General features: G+C 37.7%; 1 protein-coding gene across 3 annotated transcripts in view; it reads left to right on the top strand.

Moving 5' to 3' along the window:
- The window catches only part of CNTNAP5 (contactin associated protein family member 5), a 915,392-nt gene that overhangs the window by 376,447 nt on the left and 519,815 nt on the right, over nt 1-19,130 (top strand). The window contains exons 1-2 of one of the 3 annotated variants that reach the window (XM_020963129.1): nt 826-908; nt 13,557-13,704. In XM_020963129.1, coding sequence (XP_020818788.1) covers nt 876-908; nt 13,557-13,704 — 181 coding nt within the window. In that variant the 5' untranslated portion in view covers nt 826-875. Of the gene's footprint in view, nt 1-825; nt 909-1,038; nt 1,156-13,556; nt 13,705-19,130 lie in introns of those variants that run through there. The other 2 variants (XM_078146792.1, XM_020963128.2) reach the window with 2 other exon arrangements.

The following is a 19,130-nucleotide window of genomic DNA, read 5'->3' as shown; positions in this document are numbered from 1 at the left end:
GAAAAAAATAAATAGACTTTTAATGAAATGGAAGACTGAGCAGTCTTGACTAAAAGAGCTTAATAAAAATCCTTTGAAATACAGAGGAAAAAAGAGAAACACGAGAAACAAATATGAAAATACAAGTGAGCAATCAGAAACTATTTTATAAGGGTCACATGTCTACATTCTAATGAGAAGGGGGTGAGGATAATACAACCATTACCTAAAAATTTGTGATGCCAGCAGGGGTATAGACAGAGTCAATTAAGATGGAGATTTTATGTTTCAACGATTAAAAGGGGGAAAAAAAAAGAAAGAGGAAAATGATACACTAGTGATGAAAAGGGAAGACAGGGAGAGACTCTTTTTTTCCATTATTCTCTTGTATTTCTATCATTTCTTTTCCCAATTTTTCTTCTACTTCTCTAATTTGGTTTTCAAAATACTTTTTTAAACTCTTGTAGGAATTCTTTGTGGGCCTGAGACAAAATCACATTTTTTTTGAGGTTCCATATGTAGCCATTTTGATACTATTGTCCTTTTCTAAGTTTGCGACTTTGATCCTCCCTATCACAGTGGTAACTTTCTATAGTCAAGCTCTCTCTCTCTTTTTTTTTTTTTTGCTCATATTTTTTGCCTTTTTTTGTGACTTCTTGTTTTTATGTGAGAATTGGGCTCTGGTGCTGCACTTTCTCAAGCTTTGTGTGCTGGGGCAGGCTGACCTTTAGGTTTGTATTGGGGGATGGGGCCTCCCTGTTGGCTTCCCCTGTGTGGGGGCGGGGAGGGGGAGGGGTGTTAGCTGCAAGCTTGCTCCAGGGGTGGGGCCTTGCTGCTGGTTTGCTATGGAAATAGTGTCTCCCTGCTGGTAACACCTAGAGTCTGTCTGGAACTTGATGTTGTCCATCCCAGTCAGAACTTCACTACTGGTCAGTAATGGGGTCAAGGCCTTCCTGGTAGATTGTGCTAGGGGTGGGGTTGCTGGGATGGGGCCTTACTGTGTGGGTCAGACTGCTCACGTGCCTAGGGGGCTGCTGGTTTGCAGGAGGGCGTGCCTCACTGGTGGATTGCCCCCTTGCAGTAGAACCCCTGCTGTGAGGCTGGCGGTGGCTGCTGCTGCTCTTGGACCCTCATTCCCCTCCCACCCCAGTGAGACAGACCTTTCCTGCTCGGTTGGTAAGTTGCTTCCCTGCTTCTAGACCAGTTGTTTGGAGGGGAATTAGGGTGGGCTTTGGAGGCTTTCTTCCTCATTCTGCCGTATTGGCACTGGAAGTCCAGTCGTAGCTTTTAAATGTGTGGTACAGCTGCCCAAAAATAACACTCAGAGATTTTCTAGGTATCAAGTGAAAGAAAGATTTATTACGTTCTCGGGAGAAGTGGGCGTCTGCTTTCGCAGTCTGAGAGAAGCCAGGCAAGGCACAAAGGCCAGAACAAAGGTTATATAGCTCTAAGGCAGAGATACCCCCCCACAGTGGCTTTAAATTCCCATTGGACAGGAATTCCAGCCTTACAATCAAAAACGCGAAAATCTACACCAGAAACAAGGAATCTCATTATAATACTACCAATCATAGCTATTTTATCCTTGTGTAGTAATTAGCCCTTACCTAATGCTGATGTAACAATACAAATCATGTAATTTCTAGGAACCTGAAACTTAGGCCTATTCAGGTTAGTGTAACCAACCTCGAGTTTGCAACAGTATAAGACATTGCTACACTCAGTCCATCCGAGAGATCTCACATTGTTTCATTGTTTTACTCAGTTAAAAACCAGAGTCTTGACAAAAGTTTGCAAAAAGGAGAGATTTCTTTATTGACTTTCTCGAGAAAGTGCACCCCCGTGCTGCCTAAACTGCCCCGACAGTGTTGGTGCTCTTTGTTTAAAGCAAGATTATATAGACCCTAAGGCAGCAGCCCACCCTAATCCCCTTTCCCTTGACTCACTGACTGAGCCTCAAGTATACAATCTATTCGTGTAAAAACTACACCAGTAACAGAGAGATCAAAGAGGTACAGAAATTATGTTAGCATGCTCCCCTTTTCAGGGCCTCACAGTTTCATCAGCCTTTTACCCAACCAAGGTCATATAATTAGCTAGAGGATGAGATAGACAGGATGCTCTTATGGCTCAGAAAATTTCTGCTAACACTATCTAAGAGTAGGGGAGGGAGAAGGCTAGGGGAAGGAGTCTTGTATTCTGAGGGGTCTTCACTTAGTGTTGGTACACGTGTACCACTCAAAAGCAACAATACCAGAACCATTAACAAGAACTAATGGCACTTTGAGGAGGTTTCACTTCTGAGAGATCATCTCTCACATAAGTATTGTATTTTCTAAGCTCTAGAAGTCTAGGAGAATGGGTTTAATGTTTTAGCTAAACTCTGTGTGTATTGGTGTGTGTATGCATTCTTTTGGTAATTTTGGGATTCCTTTATATGATCATAGGATTTTGAGACTGAAGGGAACTTAGAATAATCTTTCAAGAACAAGTTCCTAGGGTCAGGACCCCAAAATGGTGATATTCTCTCTTTGACTTCTGTCTTTTGCAAATAAAAGAACTAAGGTCCAGAGAGGTTAGGTGATTTGGTCAGAGTCACACAGCTATTAGGAATCTGAGGTAGAATATGAAACCATATCTTCCTTATTACAAGTCCTACCTTCTATCCACTGTCATTCTGAGACAAACCCTCACACCTCTGTCACAGAGATTGATCAAGACAGTCTTTGAAAAATTTTATGAGTTCCTCAATCAGCTTGTAAAATTATAACATAGTAAGTGCTTAAGAAATCTTATGGACTGACATTTATTATGAGGGGCAGATCTTTCTTGCAAGCTTCCTAGAGCTACCCTTTCACCAGTGCCCCCCCAAATCAAGGGCTGACCTTGATCCTCGGGTCATGACCCCAAAATGGTGATGTTCTTTCTTTGACCTCCATCTAACCCCAAGAAAACTCTAGGTAAATCATGGAACCAGAGCTTAGGCATGTCTTCCAGATAGATCTCTGTAAATGTGTGATAGTATGTCTACTCCCACAAAGGGACTCAGTGTATAACATGGGTATTAATTTTTTGGATTCCATGTTGAGTAAAATGGCTGGATGTATCCTAGAAGTGCAGTGGAGTCTTGGCACCAAGCAAGATAAGGATGCCCAGGGTAGCTCCAGGGACAGAGTTCATCCTTGGGTAGGAAGGGATCTGAGATGAAGGCTAGAGTGCAGTCTAATGCAGATGGCAAGGCTTGAGAGGTCCTGGAAGTCTGCAAGCTCATAGAGTTGATTGAAGCATCCATCACATTGACAGGGGCTCTCCTGATTAAATTATGTTATTCATGTCTTTCCTTCACATCTAGCTGTAATTAGGTAAATAAGAAGCATTCTAGTGGTGGGGAGAAGGGACTGGAAGTTTTTATTCAATCACTCATTTGTATTTCTCAATTGATTCTATTGCTGTACCATATTATTTAATGATCAGTAGAACACCTGAAAATTTTCAGAGGATTTTGTTTACACAGGTTTGCTCATTCCAGCCTCACAATGACCCACTGAGGCAACTACTGCAATGTCCCCAATTTTGTAGGTGAAGAAACAATATCAGAAGTTCAGGGACCTTCCTATGTTGTTACAGTGAGTATAAAAGGCAAAATTTGAACTTGTTCTTCTTGACTTCAAAGTTCACCATTTTATCTATTACAGCAAACTAGCTGTAAGCACTTATCATCACTGTTATTTATAGCTCAGATAATTTCACTTTTTTATTTAGTGTAGTTAATACTGGCTTATCCTTCTCTCCATTTATAAGTAGTGGGGCCAGCATGCTTTTTTAGTTGAGGTTCATACCTACCCTATTACCTGCCTGCTAAAGTGGGAAGGAAGATAAGCATTAGTGCCATTATGTTGTCTGGTTCTTTCACTCAGGAAATGAGATGCTGTTTATTGTCATAGAAAAATGTCGAAGGGCAAAGAAGCTTAGTGCTCATTGATGCTCCCTTTCTATTTGTTGTCCCAGCTCCTTTCTATACATAAATTCCCCAGATGAGCTCCAATTGCTTTTCTTCGTCGAGGTGCAGGTGTTATTTCTGCACAACTCAGTCAGTCTAGAATGGGGAAAAGCTTTCAGTTCAAAGTCAGAAGTTTATAAGGTCTAGTCCCAAACTAGTCTGAGTGGCTGTGTGGCCTGGGGAAAGCACTGAATCTTTCTAGGTCTTCTGGTCCATTATCTATAGAAAGAAAAAAAGTAATACCCTACTCTGTTTCCATCTCACCTGATATCATGAGGACAAAACTTATCTTAAAACTTAAAACACACTACCAATACACATAATTTTTTTTCCAGAAAGCATCAGATTTAAAGCTGGCTTAAAATAATTTTTCTTCAAAATAAGAGTCTGATTAGTAAGTATTTCATTTATTGGCGGGGGGGGGGAAGGAGACTCAAATTTTAGTCCAAGTTCTGACACAAACTTACTATCCAATTTTGGGCATTTTACTTTACTTCATTAATCCCTACTCTCCTCCTCTGTAAAATAAGATGGTTAGATAATCTCTATGATCCTTTTCAGGTCTGTTAGCAATAGATAATGTTTCTAAAGTCTCTTAAGGTATGAAAAGACCTTTACTCAGGACAACTTTTTGAGGTAGATAGTACAGGTTTTATTATCCTGAATTTGCAGGTGAGGAAATTGAGACAAGGTAATTTACCCATCATCATCTAGCTACTGAAAGTCAGAGCCAGAATTTGAAACCAAATCAATAAGCAAGCCTTTGTTAAATGCTTATTGTGTGCTTGGTACTCTTGTTAGGTGCTGGGAACACAAAGCCAAGAGTGGAAATACTTTCTGCCCGCAAGAATCTGAGGGTAGACAAAATATACATATTTAAGGTGAAATATACCAAAAAAAATACAAATTAATTTGGAGAGGAAGAGAATTGGTTTGGCTTCATGTAGAACAAGGGTCCTTAACCTAGAGTCTATGGGCCTCTGAGGGATCTATGGATAGATTTCAAAGGATATGTGAAGTTGGATGGGAAAAGATGTCTTAGTTTTCACTAAATCCTACCTGAAACTATACAAATTATACAATAACATTTTTATTCTAATAAGGGGTCCATAAGTCTCACCCAGTTGTCAAAGGATTCCCATCCAAAAATCAATCAAACAAAAAACAGTTAAGAACTCCTGGTGTAAAAAGTATCACCTAAACTAAGACTGGAAGCCTGCTTCTTTGCTATGTTTTTACACTTTTCCAAGAGTTCCGTGCTCTGATTCTAATACACTAGAATATATAATAAGTTTAACTTAGAAGCTCTTAAAATATCAAATTTGTGTTACCTGAATTCACTCACAAACTACATTTAGGTCATTCTGTGTGTTTGTGGAGTTTTCCTTGTCAATATGTATAGAGGAGTTTTCTTCTCTGACAATTTGTGATTCTGAAAAAAAAAAGTTTTGCAACTCTGTCTTCACCTTCCATTTCTCTATTTTCTCTATTTTAATTTCACCGGGGCTTACCCAGACATCTAGGCCCCACACGTTCTATTTCCCGTGCCGCACTGTGAGTGGATCTGGAAAAAAAAGAGCTGGAAGGGACCTTAGAAATAACTTAGCTCAACCCCCTCATTTTGTAGATGAGGAAACTAAGGCTCCAAGAAGATGAGTAATTTGACCAAAGTCCCATAGAAAGTAAGCAGGAGAAGCAAAATCCCAACCCAAGTCCTCTAGTCCTAAATCTAGTGCTTGTTTTACTATATAGTCATTAGCTATAAAATATAACTCGCTGCTAAAGCTTCAAGTAGTTTCCTCTTCCAAAGCTATTTGAATATGAGCAGAGGACACAAATTTAAGCCAAATGTATGTCATTGTAACTGTGGAATTTTAGACAATGGCAATCAGGTGATTGAAATATTTAGTGAGAGTTAGTTGGATCTTACTACTGCCTACAAAAATCATGCCACACAGATGGCTGCTTGCTTTTACCAGTGGAAAAATAAATGTTTCTCATGGAGATAAACACTTGAATGGCACTAAAAGCATCTTTACTACCAGAACAACCTTCATTTAATTTCCTCCTCCTCTCAAGTTGGTGTGTTATCCTAAGCTGTTTTTTTTAGAGTGGGTCTTCTATTAGGCAAGGAAACAGGTGATCTCCTAACAGAAAAAGTAACTGGAAATGTATAGCCTAATCTGAGATGCTAGAAACAGTGGTGTATGACTTTTGTAAAGACATTTTATCTAATGTTGGCTTCTTATCCCTTCTAGTTTCAAATTACATAGCTTGAGGCTATGGTGGCTATTCATGGTGCCTTAACTAGAGTTGTAGATTCTAGAGAAATGAATAGGTAGAATAGGTCCACATTGAAAGCATAAATATTTGCAGCTCACAAAATGATTTTCCTTAAACTAAGATCTGACAGCATACCTCTTCTGTGTAGTAAATTCCAGTTCCTTCTATGGTAAAATATAAACCCTTTTGTTTGGCTTTCAAAGCCTTTTACAACCGGTTTCTTCCTTCCTTCCTTCCTTCCTTCCTTCCTTCCTTCCTTCCTTCCTTCCTTCCTTCCTTCCTTCCTTCCTTCCTTCCTTCCTTCCTTCCTTCCTTCCTTCCTCTCTCTTTCTCTCTCTCTGTATATATATGTGTGTGTGTGTGTGTGTGTGTGTGTGTGTGTGTGTATGTATACACACAGACATACATAGCTGCATGCATATGCACATATACAGATATATATGTGTATGTGTATGTCTATATAGATATAATTATCTATATATAGATTTATAAATCTCCCCTCTCCACACTCTATGATAGAGCCTAAATCATTTTTTTGTCTGTTCCTACACCTGCACCCCATCTCCTATCTTTGTTCCTTTGGACTGGCTGTCACCAAGAGAGCACTGTAAGTTACTCTTTCTCCAGTGCCTCAAAGGTGCTTTTAGTTTGAAGTGGGATGGGATGAAGGGAAAGAAAGACTCAGAAAACAGAAGGAGGGAGGGACAGGGAGAGGGAGAGGGAGAGGGAGGGAGAGGGGGAGAGAGAGAGAGAGAGAGAGAGAAGAGAGAGAGAGAGAGAGAGAGAGAGAGAGAGAGAGAGAGAGAGAGAGAGAGAAGGAAGGAATCTCTTACTGTCTTCTTTACTCACCTTTCCTTATTTCCCTAACTACTAGTGTGTTCCCTCCACAAGCTATCTTCGTATTCAATTATTTTATGTTTATTCTGTATAAAAACACATTGTGTGAATACGTATCTATCTATCTATCTATATCTCACACATTGTATATGCATATGTATATAAATATATGTGTACATATGTATACACACAATGTATGTTTTCTTTCTTCAAAGAATATAAGCTCCATAAGAGCAGAGATTATTTCATTTTTTTTGTTTGTTTTTCATTATCATTGTCTAACACGTGGTAGATGCTTAATGAGTACTTGCTAATTGGTATCCCACTTACATTTCTTACTCTCTCTTCATCTTTCTTCTGTAGGTTCTCTCTAGGCCCCAAAGCTGTCCCACCCCCACCCCAGGTGCTGTCACATGTTGCTAGGAGGGAATCTTAAAATAATAGATTTAGATTAGGAAACGATCTTAGAGACCATTGACTCCAACTTTCTCACTTTACAGATGAGGAAACTGAGGCACATGGAGATAAAGTAAGGTTCATATAGCTAAAAAATGTCAGAGGCAGGATTTAGGTCTTCCTGACTCCAGTTTTGGTACCCTCTCCAATAGGCCATGCTGCCTCTCAAGACATATAATCAGTGCTTTTCTCTAATTTGCTTATGTGACATATCATCTCATTCAACTCTAAGTTCAATTATGCCTGAAACCAACCATATCTTATCTAAAACTTGAATCTCCTCCTGTGCCTGGCACAGTGCTCTGAATTTAGAAACCTTGTTCTTAAAGAAACAAAACAAAACAAAATAAAAACTTCATAAGGAAACAAAAAAACCCCATAAACATCTAGAACTAAACATACAGATTAAAACTAGAATTAAATGGATTTTCTCGGAAAATATGTTTTATGCCTAGCCTTGCTCCTGTCCCTAAGCTGAAACCTGTCTATGTGGGATACAAAACAAAGATTTTCCACATTTCTGTCTAAGGTGGACTTGGATCTATCCTGTCTCCAGATGCAGTAATCCTTTATCTCTCCCAACACCTGCCTCCTTTTTTTTTTTTATCTCAATCTGGATCCATAGGCCATCCCTTCTATTTGGCAACTGCCCTGCCCCTCTAAGATCCTACCTTGGTCTCTGGCTTTCTTGATGAAGAAGGCAATTTCCCCATTAGGCTTCTAAAATTTCTCCTCTGGCCAACAGACCAGACTATATGTGCCTTGCAATTACTTTCTTCACCTCTCTAAGATATCTCTAGTTCTATCTCTCTGTAAATCCCATCTGATTTTTGTCCTATGTTAATATTCAAAGAGCCTTGGAAGGAGGAGTCATATGAAGCTTTATTAGTAAGTTATGCTTTGGACCAAATGACTATGCAGTTAAGAGCTCTGGATTTACGATTGGAGGACCTGGGTTAGAAGCTTCATTCTTATGTCATGTGATGTGATTTTTACTTTGATACTTGACCCTCAACCTTGTAGAATTTGTAATTAATACTTGAAAGTTTTCTTAAAAAAGAATGTCAAATTGATGTTTTCCACAAAACATGGACAAAGTGTCATTATGTAAGGGATTCTAAAAGATAGTTGCAGGAACTGGACCTGTGGTTTCATTAACATAAGGGAAATCCCAAGTAAAGAAATTCCTACAAATGGAGGTTGGTACTGAGTTTGAAAATGATGGTCCTAGAGATTTGCCTAGAGTACTAAGAAATTAAGTGACTTGCTGAGAGTCATGTAGCCAGGACATATTGAAGGCAAGATTTCACTGTAGGTTTCCCTGGTTTTAAAGCTGACTCCTTTATCTTCCATCCATACTGATAGATTTGAGAAGGATTAAATAACATTATTAAGAAAGTATTCTTTGAGTAATATTAGCCTTTGTATCTACTACAAACTCTACTTACTCCTTCGTGAATCTAGGTGTCTTTTTGCCAGTAGCAACGATTGCCTAATTTAAAGGTTATTATCTAGCATCTTTTCAGTAGCACACATTTTGGATTTTTGAATTGCTACCTAGAGTAAAAAAGATATTGAGTGGGAGCTGTTGAGGTTAGAGAGAAAAAGCAGCATAAAAGAGGAAGAGCATTGGCCTTGGTGTCAGAGGTCTTCAATCTGTGTCCTGGATCTACCAATTATTAACTTTATCTTCTTGACCAAGTCAATTAATGAGATTGAGACTCAGTCTCCTTACTTGTAAGGTGAGGATATTAATACTCATACTACCAAATTCTTGGTTATTCATCAGTGAGTCAAATAAGATAACACATGTGTAAAAGTACTTTGCAAGCAGAAATCTCTTTGTAAACTCAAACTCTTTTAGAATTTGAATGGCTTCATGTGGTTTTCATAAATTGCACTGGGCTTTCTAACATGGCATTCTTTTGTCGATTCTGGGAGCATACTAGCAGGCTGTTAGTAGGAAGGTCTGGATTGCTCATTAGTGAACAAATGTTGCGTATGAGGAAAAAAATATCCTGGAAGGAAGGAAAGTTGTGAATAAAATATAAAGCAAAAGAATTAGTCTACCAGGTGAGGACTGTCCTTGAAGATGAGATTCGTGCCTTTTGAGTTCATTTGAAAATGATGATCTCTTTCTCAGAAATCATTTAAGTCAGGTGATGCCTAGGCCTGAAATTCTCAGTTGACCAAATAGCAGACTATATTTGCTACCTGATGTTTTCCTTTGTACAAATGTACACAACTCATTTCACCTTTAGAAACACACCATGAAAACTTATGTTCTTTGCTTTTCGTGAGTGGTATTGAAAATAAAATGGTATAAATTTATCATCTAGTGAATTGGGGTGAATTTTTCCACTTGTCATCTGTTTCTCTGAAGGTGGATAGCATCTTCCTTTATAAGTCCAAGTCTTTCCATATTTTTTTCTAAATCCACTAGCTCATCTTTTCCTATACCACGACAATATTCTGAACCAATCACATTCTATCTGGGAGTTTGTCTATGAGAGTTTTTTCCTGATTTTCTGCATTCCCCTGGGGTGAATTTTTCACCCACCCTCAAACTTTTCCCATGTATGTCTGGGTAGTTGTCCTCACTTTTCAAAAAAGACACTTCCAAACAGCTTTGTAGTACAGTGGATAGAGAACTAGGCTTGGAATCAGGAAGACCTGAGTTCAGACAGCCTTAGACACTTACTAGCTGTGTAACACTGGGTGCACAGCATTAACCATGTACTACATTCCGCTTAACCTCCACCTGCCTCAGTTTCCTTAAGTGTAAAAAGGGAATCCTAATAGCACCTACTTTACAGAGTTGTGAGGATCAACTAGCATAATATTTGTCAAGCATTTAGCACAATGCCTTGGACATATAGTAGGTGCTTAATACATGCTTGTTTCCTTCCCTTTAAATGACACTGGCCACACCCATCTGTCATGGCAAAATGTTTTCTATGACTGTGATATTTTGATAAGCATTATGGCAGCATTATGGGAATATGATAGATTTTATAATTTAGTTGGCTTTCATTTGTAAACCTGATTCTTTGTGTGACATATGTTTCCCTGCTCACAGTTAAGATTGCTTTATTTACTGATTGCTTTTTCTGCTATTATTCATCAGATAATATAAAAAACATTGAGCCAGAAAGCTCAACCCACAGCATAGTGTGCTCTTATTTCCCCTGACTCCATAAACAGTACTTAGAGTGCCTTAACTGAATCTGAAATGTCTGAGGATTTGTGTCTATTCTGAGTGGGCCTTAATTGAGTTGCATGACTAGAATGAAGTTCTCTGTGAATTTCTATGTGTGGAATTGGCTCTTTTCTCTGTCAACTTGTATAAATGTTCTTGAAGAGTACATTTTTGAGTGCAATTTTTCTGTATTTTAATGTAAAATTGGTAAGACCTAACTTTTAATGACATCAAAAACAGACTTGAAGTTCCACTAAAATCTTATTCATTAGGATTAATTGGAACATAGTTAAGAATAAGGGTGGCAGAAGGCCTGTTGAAATTATAGACAAATTTTATCCTATGCTTTTCAACTTGAAGAGTCTCCTCATCTAAATCCTACACAGCCTTTACGACTCAAATAAAGATCCACTTCATTCCCCAAATTTTCCCATGTTATTGTCTTTGGTACCCCTTTCCTCTGAACTTTTAGAGAATTTTATAGTCCATCATATTGCATTTAATTAGAAAAATTGTCTTTTCCCCCTTATGAGGTTATAACCTCCTTCAGGAGGGTATATAAATTATACTTCTTCTATACCATCCCATGTAACCTAGCAGACAGACTACCTGACCCTCTGTTGATACGGACACTTTGTTGAGTGGAGTGTTTTAAAAAAAAATTCTATGCAATTATAAAATGCAATGTTTTTACTTTTGTGAGTACCAAACTGGCAACTATACTTCTTTATAGTACTTTGTTTTACGTACACATATCTGTAGTAAGCATAGAAGAAGTGTCGTGTAGTGGGTACGGCACTGGGCTTGGGTTTAGGAACACCTGAGTTCAAGTTCCACTTTCAATACATACTAGCTATATGACTCTACAAATCATTTAACTCTGAGTGTTGTTACTGTTTGGTCATTTTTCAGTGGTATCCACCTCTTGCTGACCCTATTTTTTTTTTTTTTGGTAAAGATACTAGAGTGGCTTGCCATTTTCTTCTCTATCTCATTTTCCAGATGAGGAAACTGTGGCAAACAGGATTAAGTGAGTTGCCCAAGGGCACTCAGCTAATAAGCTATCTAAGGCCAGATTTGAACATGGGTAAATGCAGCTAGGTGGCTCAGTGGATAGAGTACTGAGCTTGGAATCAGGAAGACTCATCTTCACGTGTCCAAATCTGGCTTCAGACGTTTATTAGCTGTGTGACCATGATCAAGTGAAATAATGATGTTTGCCTCCGTTTCCTTATGTGTAAAATAAGCTGGAGAAGGAAATGGCAAACCACTCCAGCATCTATGCCAGGAAAACCCCAAACAGGGTCATGAAGAGTCAGACATAACAACAATAACAACAGTCTACCAAGCTCTAGGTATCTACTGTATCACTAGCTGCCCTCAACTCTAAAAGGACAAAATTCTAAGAGGTAAATTTCTGGGGAAGGTCTGATCTGCAATGAGACACAAGTATTTTCATACTGGGATTTCTATATACCACTGAAATCACAGCAAAAAGAAATTAATGTTTATTTGCATGCATATGATGGTTTTAAATGTCAAAGGAGAGTTTGTTAGAAAGGAAATAGTGGTCAATTTGGAAACAGAAGACTTGGGTTCAAATCTTAGCTTAGCCACTTAGAATATGTGTGACTTTGAACAAATCACTTAACCTTTCTGGCCTTCACTTTCCTAATGGGGCAAAAAACTAGGTAACTGCTAAGGTCCCTTCTACTTCTAAGCATATGATCCTGATAAAGCACAGAAGAATGAGAATTTTTAAGCATTGAACTTGGAAAACATGGATTCAGGTACCAACTCTCCAACCTTCCCACTAACCAGCCTTTTGATATTGATCAAATGCTTTAACTTCTTCTTTGTAAACAATAAATAACAAAACAAACACCTCAAAAGGTTGTTGTGAGGAAAGCACTTTATAAACTATAAAACATGATATAAATGTAACCTGTTCTTACTGAGTCATATACCCCATGACAAAGTTGTTTACCCTTTTAAGAAACTTTCTCTATAATGAGTTAAAATGTATTTTGGCCACTGCTAAATAGTTATAAATTCTAAATGAATGCAGTTCAACAAATTCATCAAATACAGATTAAGTGCCTATTATGTACATACACAGCATTGTACCAGAAGTTGGAAACAACTTGGACAAAAGTAAAACAGTCCTTATCTTATGTACTAAAGGGAGGAACCTTGGGTAAATAATATTGAAGTCTAGTTATAGTTTGAATACACACACAAAAAGACAATACAGACATACCTCATGCCTACCTGGGCAACAGAGACAAGCAGAAATATTCTTTCTCTACAACTAGTCTGTTAGCTGCTCAAGAACATGGACTATTTCTTATATGATTGTATCATTCTGTCCAGTTCCTTGGGCCCAGGGCCTAGCCTGGGACTGAATTCTTAATAGGTTTATTAAATGCTTAATGAATTCTGTTAAACTGAATATTGTTTCTATGCCACTTTTTCTAAACGAACTGGTAAGAATCTGAACTATTCAGTCTTCAGTCTGAAACAGTACAAACTCCTTTAGAATTACAACTGTTTCTTCTCTGTCTTTGGGTACCCAGATGTTCAATAAATGTGTATTGAATTGAATTAAATCCTTTGTGTTCAATAAATATGTTTCATCCATATGTGAGGCATTAACTATTTAATGGAAGAAAAAAAGAAGGGAACAGAAATCAATTTTATGTGACTTGAATAAGGAGAATTGGTTCCCTTTCGGGCATTTCTCAACGTGTAACTAGGGGCAAGATATTACTAAACTAATTGAGCTTTTTTTTTTCCTTATAGACTGTTTCAGGAAACACCAATGCTGACAGTATTGTGCACCACAAATTCTTACACTCAGTGAAAGCCCGATTCATCCGATTTGTCCCAATGGAATGGAATCCAAATGGAAAGATAGGCATGAGGGTGGAAGCCTATGGATGCTCATATAGTAAGTATTATTGATAACACATTGTGATTTATACATGCAAATGAGAACTAAGTGATCTGTCTCCAAGTTAGTCAAGGCTAATCCTGAAATTCCCTATATTTAGTGAGGTAACACCATCATTTTAATCACTCAACACTGCAATCTTATTCTTTCCTTCCTTTATTTTTATTTATTTATTTTTAGTGATAAATTTGCATTTCAGGAAAGCCTGTATGATAAATATTATGCATTGTGTTGAGAGTTGTCCATCTTTTCTTCCTTGTAAGTTTTCTTTTGTTCTCTCCTGTGCACTTTTTACTTTATTCTTTTCCCCCCTTCCTCCCTCACCCCCCGAAAACTACAATTAAGTGTGGATATATTTATATGTAGATATAGATATATACATACACATATACATATATACGTGCATATATAGACATATGTTTCACTAACAAATTCTACTCCTAATCTTTGTTTTTATGTTTGTGCTTATTTCTTACTTCCTTTCCCTCCTAAATCCTCTACTTTACTTCTACTTGATACCTTGCCCTCCTTACTTAGCCTAACCCCCCTCATAGGATTCCTCCCCTGTCCTCCCATTCCCATAAATCTAAACACCCTTCTATACAGCACTTTAACCTATGCCCTCACCCTCCCCTCTGGAGATCTTTCACTTATCCTCTCCCCACTCCCAATCCTTTACCATTTTATTTCTTCTCAATTTAGAATACTTTTATACTCTTCTAGGTATATATGTATTGTTCTCTCTTAAACCCATTCCTGATAAAAGTAGGTTAACAGAACTACCAGCCCTCCTTCCCCAGGTAATTTTTCTGTGTCGATTCTTCCTCTTGTACCTCATTTGTATAAAATAATTACTTTTTAGCTGTTCTAAAATGGTTGTACTTTTAAAAGTCATACCATACTCAGGTCTACCCCAGTCTTTCTTAAGAACTACCCAATTACTAATGACAATCTTAGACATATGTTTAACATTTTACATATATAAAAGGTAAACGGTCTGTACTTATTGAATCCCTTCTAATCAGTATTGGGTATGTACCTTAACTTTCTCTTGGCTCTTGTATGTCAAATCTTCTATTAACTTCAGGTTTTTTTTTTTTTTTAACAGAGTCCTGAAAATCTGACAATTGATCAGATATCCATTTTTTTCATTCAGGATTGTGCTTAACTTTTCTGGGTATGATATTTTTGGCTGGAACCCCAGTTCTTTTGCTCTTCGATATATAGTGTTCTGAGATCTGCAGTCCTTTAGTGTCTTCCCAGCTAGTTCACATGTGATTCTAAGTGTGGTACCCTCATACTTAATTTTTTTTCTTGTTGCTCTTAATATTTTATCCATGAACTACAGGTTTTGGAATTTGAATATAATATTCCTATGAGTTTTCCTCATAGGAACTCTTTCAAATGGTGATTGGTGGATTTTTTTCTATTTCTACTCCCCCGCCCCCCTTGTTGTAATGCTTTAGGACAATTTTCTTTACATATTTCTTGTATTATTTTATCTTCCTTCCTTCCTTCCTTCCTTCCTTCCTTCCTTCCTTCCTTCCTTCCTTCCTTCCTTCCTTCCTTCCTTCCTTCCTTCCTTCCTTCCTTCCTTCCTTCCTTCCTTCCTATCTTTTTTTGGCTAGGCAATGGGGTTAAGTGACTTACCCAGGGTAACACAGCTAGTAAGTGCCAAGTGGGTGAGGCTGGATTTGAACTCAGGTCTTCCTGAATCCAGGGCTGGTGCTCTATCCACTGGGCCACCTAGCTGCCCTTATTTTATCTTTTTTGATCATAGCTTGATTATTCATATCTTTTTATCATAGCTTTCAGGTCGTCCAATTATTCTTATGTTTTCTCTTCTTGATCTGTTCTCCAGATCAGTTGTTTTTCTTACAAGAACTTTCACTTTCTCTTCTGTTTTTTCGTTCTTGATATTTCGTTTAATTATTTCTTGATCTCATAACTTTGCTGGCTTGGCCTTGCCCAATTCTAATTTTCAAAGTGTTTTTTTTTCCTGCCTTAAGATTCTAGATCTCCTTTTCTAATTGGTTGACTTTCTTTTCATAATCTTGTTTTTCTTGGATTGTTATTTTTTTTAGTTTTTTGTCAATCTTTCTCATTTTATTTTTGGAGTCTTTTTAAAGTTCTTCTATAAATTCTTTTTGGGCAAGTGACCATTTGGCATTACTCTTTGGGGTAGAAAAGTTTCTTTGCTTCAATATCTTTGTTTTTGATGATGAACCTTGGTCTTCTATATTCACATAATAAATTTTCTATAGTAGGATTCTTTCTTCTTTACCTGTGCATTTATTTGTTATAATAGCTTAATTTTTATAATCTCCTCTAGTCCTGGGGTATGGGGGATGGTGCCTCTTGCCCCAGATCTTCAGTTCTCCCCTCTAGTCTGGAACCAAAGCCAAAACTCCAGCCTCCTGTAAGTGCCCTCAGCCAGGGGGCATTCTGCCCCACTGCTTCTGCACTCACCAGGCATGTGCTGATTCTTTCTTGCCCCTGCAGTTCTCCAAAGCACAGCTGGATCTAGTATTCCTTGTCAGCAGAGGTTTCCTGGATCTTCCCCAGCTCAGACACACAACTCCCCTCACTGAGAGTGGAGGGTAAAAGTTCCAGTGGCTGGGGCAGAGGTAGCCTCCCAAACCATCTAACCCCAGAGTTTGCTAGTTGTTAAGGTAGACCCTAACCTGGAGGTGTTTACTCTTCACAGGGACCAACCTTGTCCTGGGATTTTTCTTTTGATCTCAGATTTTCCCAGAAGGACCCCTGTTGTGCCTGAAGGACCCCTGTTGTGCCTCCATTCTTATTTATTTTTACCCCCCCCCTTTGCCCTGAGGTGCTATTCTCTTTTTTTGTGGGGGAAAATCTTGAGAGCTTGGAATTTTCTGACCTGCCATCTTCCCAGAATCCTCTCCCTATTCTTTGTTTCTTACATCCAATCATCTGTCAAGTTCTGTTGATTATATCCATGCAACATCTTTCTCTCCTGTGTCATCTTCCTTCTGCTCACACAAATATCTACCTAGTTCAGGCTTTTTTTAATCACCTCTGAACTAGACTATTACAGTAGCTTTTAAAATGTTCTCCCTGCATCAAGTATATGCCTAACATCATAACACCTTATAATTGCAGAAATTTACTCAATGTTTACTGAATTGAACTGATGCTTCAGTCTCTCTCTCTTTTTCTCTCTCTGTCTTCTCTCTCTCTTCTCTCTCTCTCTCTCTCTCTCTCTCTCTCTCTCTCTCTCTCTCTCTCTCTCTCTCTCTCTCTCTCTCTCTCTCTCTCTCTTCTCCCTCTCCTAGCTGAAATATTCTTGAATTACCTCAATACTAATTTCATGCTTGAAAAGCTGGAGAAAATAACCTGTGGAACTGCAATTTTGACTAATAAGAAGAAAACAGAAATTACGGAGACCTTCAAATTTCTTACAGAAAAGGAAAGCCTAATGTAGTTTAATATGCAATGTAGGGTTAGAATAAGGAAATTTCAAAAGGTTAAGGAAAGATGTACAGAATCCCATGGCCTAAAATTTTACAGAAGAAGTCAGCCTAAAGAGATAGGAAGTCTTCAAATTAAATTCTGTAGAGGCAGACAAAAATAATTTCAAAGAGGTTGAAAGTGAGAGACTCTAAAGAAACCTGTGAAAATACAACAAAATCATTGACAAACTTAGTTGTTTAAACAAAGGACATATAGAAGATGGAAGCAATGGCAGAAAAGAGAGAAGGGATAAAAGAACATGGCAGCACCCTGTGAGAATTGTGTCAGGAGTGAAAGCGCTCAAAAAAGGGCTGAGGTTGATAATCAGTGCTAAGGACAAAAATAAAATAAAATAAAATGGGGTATGCATGACTTTTAAGCTGTAATGAAGGAGAGAGAAGATTGAAAATAGTATAGACAATCACCAACGGTGGATGAGAGGAAGACAGATGATAGTGACAAGGTAGAACTACTCAAATACTATTCTGTCTGTTTTCTTTGCTAATGAGAATGATCTTTGACTGGAAAAGGACACTAAAAATGCCTAGGAGTTTAGATCTATGATGATTAAGGGAATAATTGGACAGCACCTCAATAATTCCAAGTCACATGACAATGACATGTTTTATACGGATACTGAAAGATGTGGCAGCGTAGTAAAAATTGCTGAATATAAATGAGATCTTGGAAAAGAGGTCACAGGAGAGAAAATAGTGCCTTCCCTTGAATTTTGTTTTAATGACAAAAGAGTAGAGTCTATAAAGTATGTGTTAATGAGCTTGAGAATGATTCCTAACAAAAAGGTAGAACACTTATAAGTAACTGGAAACTGAGTCAGTGATCACAGAGAGTCAATATTGTTTCATCAGGACCACATCATGCCAGATTAATCACATTTCCTTTTGTGACATGGTTACTAGCCTTATATATCAAGGGAATGTGTAACTATAGATTGTCTAGATTTCAAGACAACACTGGGCAAAGTGACTCTATCCTTGAGGAGAAGAGAAAGTGAAATGGAGTTAGACAATAATTCAGGTAGACAGATTCAAAACTAGTTGAAAGATCAGATAATGAATTAGTATCAGATTTGAAAAAAAATGTCTTAAGTACAATCCCTCAGGATTTCTCCTGTTCCTTTACTATTTAAAATCTTTGTAAGTGACTTGGGTGAAGGTGTATTTGGCAGGCTTATTGTGTTTGCAGAACTAGGGATTTCTCATACAACTATTTTATTCTGTGATGTCAAAGTTTCTAAATTGTGTTGCTTCCAGTACAACTCCTTGTGGAGATAGCCTGGTCTTTCCATGATTCCCAAGTTCATGCTACTAAGTCCAGTTTCCACTTTTTCACATAGCACATCATGTACTAAGCCATTAGAGTCTTTTTTTGTTTGTTTGTTTGTTTCTACTGTCACTAATGGTTTGAACAGATTGTTGGAATGCTTGAAATATCTGTTCCGTTTTATTAGTCTATTTGTTCTCTTTCCAGTTTCATCATAAATTCTTACATTGACTGGATTAGTTTAATCTTACAGCAAACTTTCTGCGGTGTTATTTTCCCTTTTACTACTTTTCATTTTGTGGGTCAATATTACACATATTTCCCCTTTTTATAGGTCTATACTGTTTATAATCTTTCCCTGTCATCATCTATTGTTTTCTAATCCAAACAAGTTTTATACTTGGCTACCATATTATTCCATTTGTCAGGAGCCTCAACTATTTACTGGAAAAGTCTTGACCTTTTGGGACTATCACTTTTGCTTTACATTGGTTAAACTTCTTTAGGAAAATGGTGCATTTTCTATGTCTTTTCCATATTAATTTTTCATAATGAATAATAACCATATCTAAATTTATATAGCATTTTGTGCCAGACACTGTGCTAAGCACTATACAGTTATGATTTCATTTGATTTTCACAACAACCCTGGAAAGGTA

Source organism: Phascolarctos cinereus, unplaced genomic scaffold, assembly GCF_003287225.1.
Source record: "Phascolarctos cinereus isolate Bilbo 61053 unplaced genomic scaffold, phaCin_HiC Scaffold_726;HRSCAF=1367, whole genome shotgun sequence".
In the NCBI taxonomy this organism is placed as follows: Eukaryota; Metazoa; Chordata; class Mammalia; order Diprotodontia; family Phascolarctidae; genus Phascolarctos; species Phascolarctos cinereus.
This window is presented reverse-complemented; position numbering and strand designations above follow the sequence as displayed.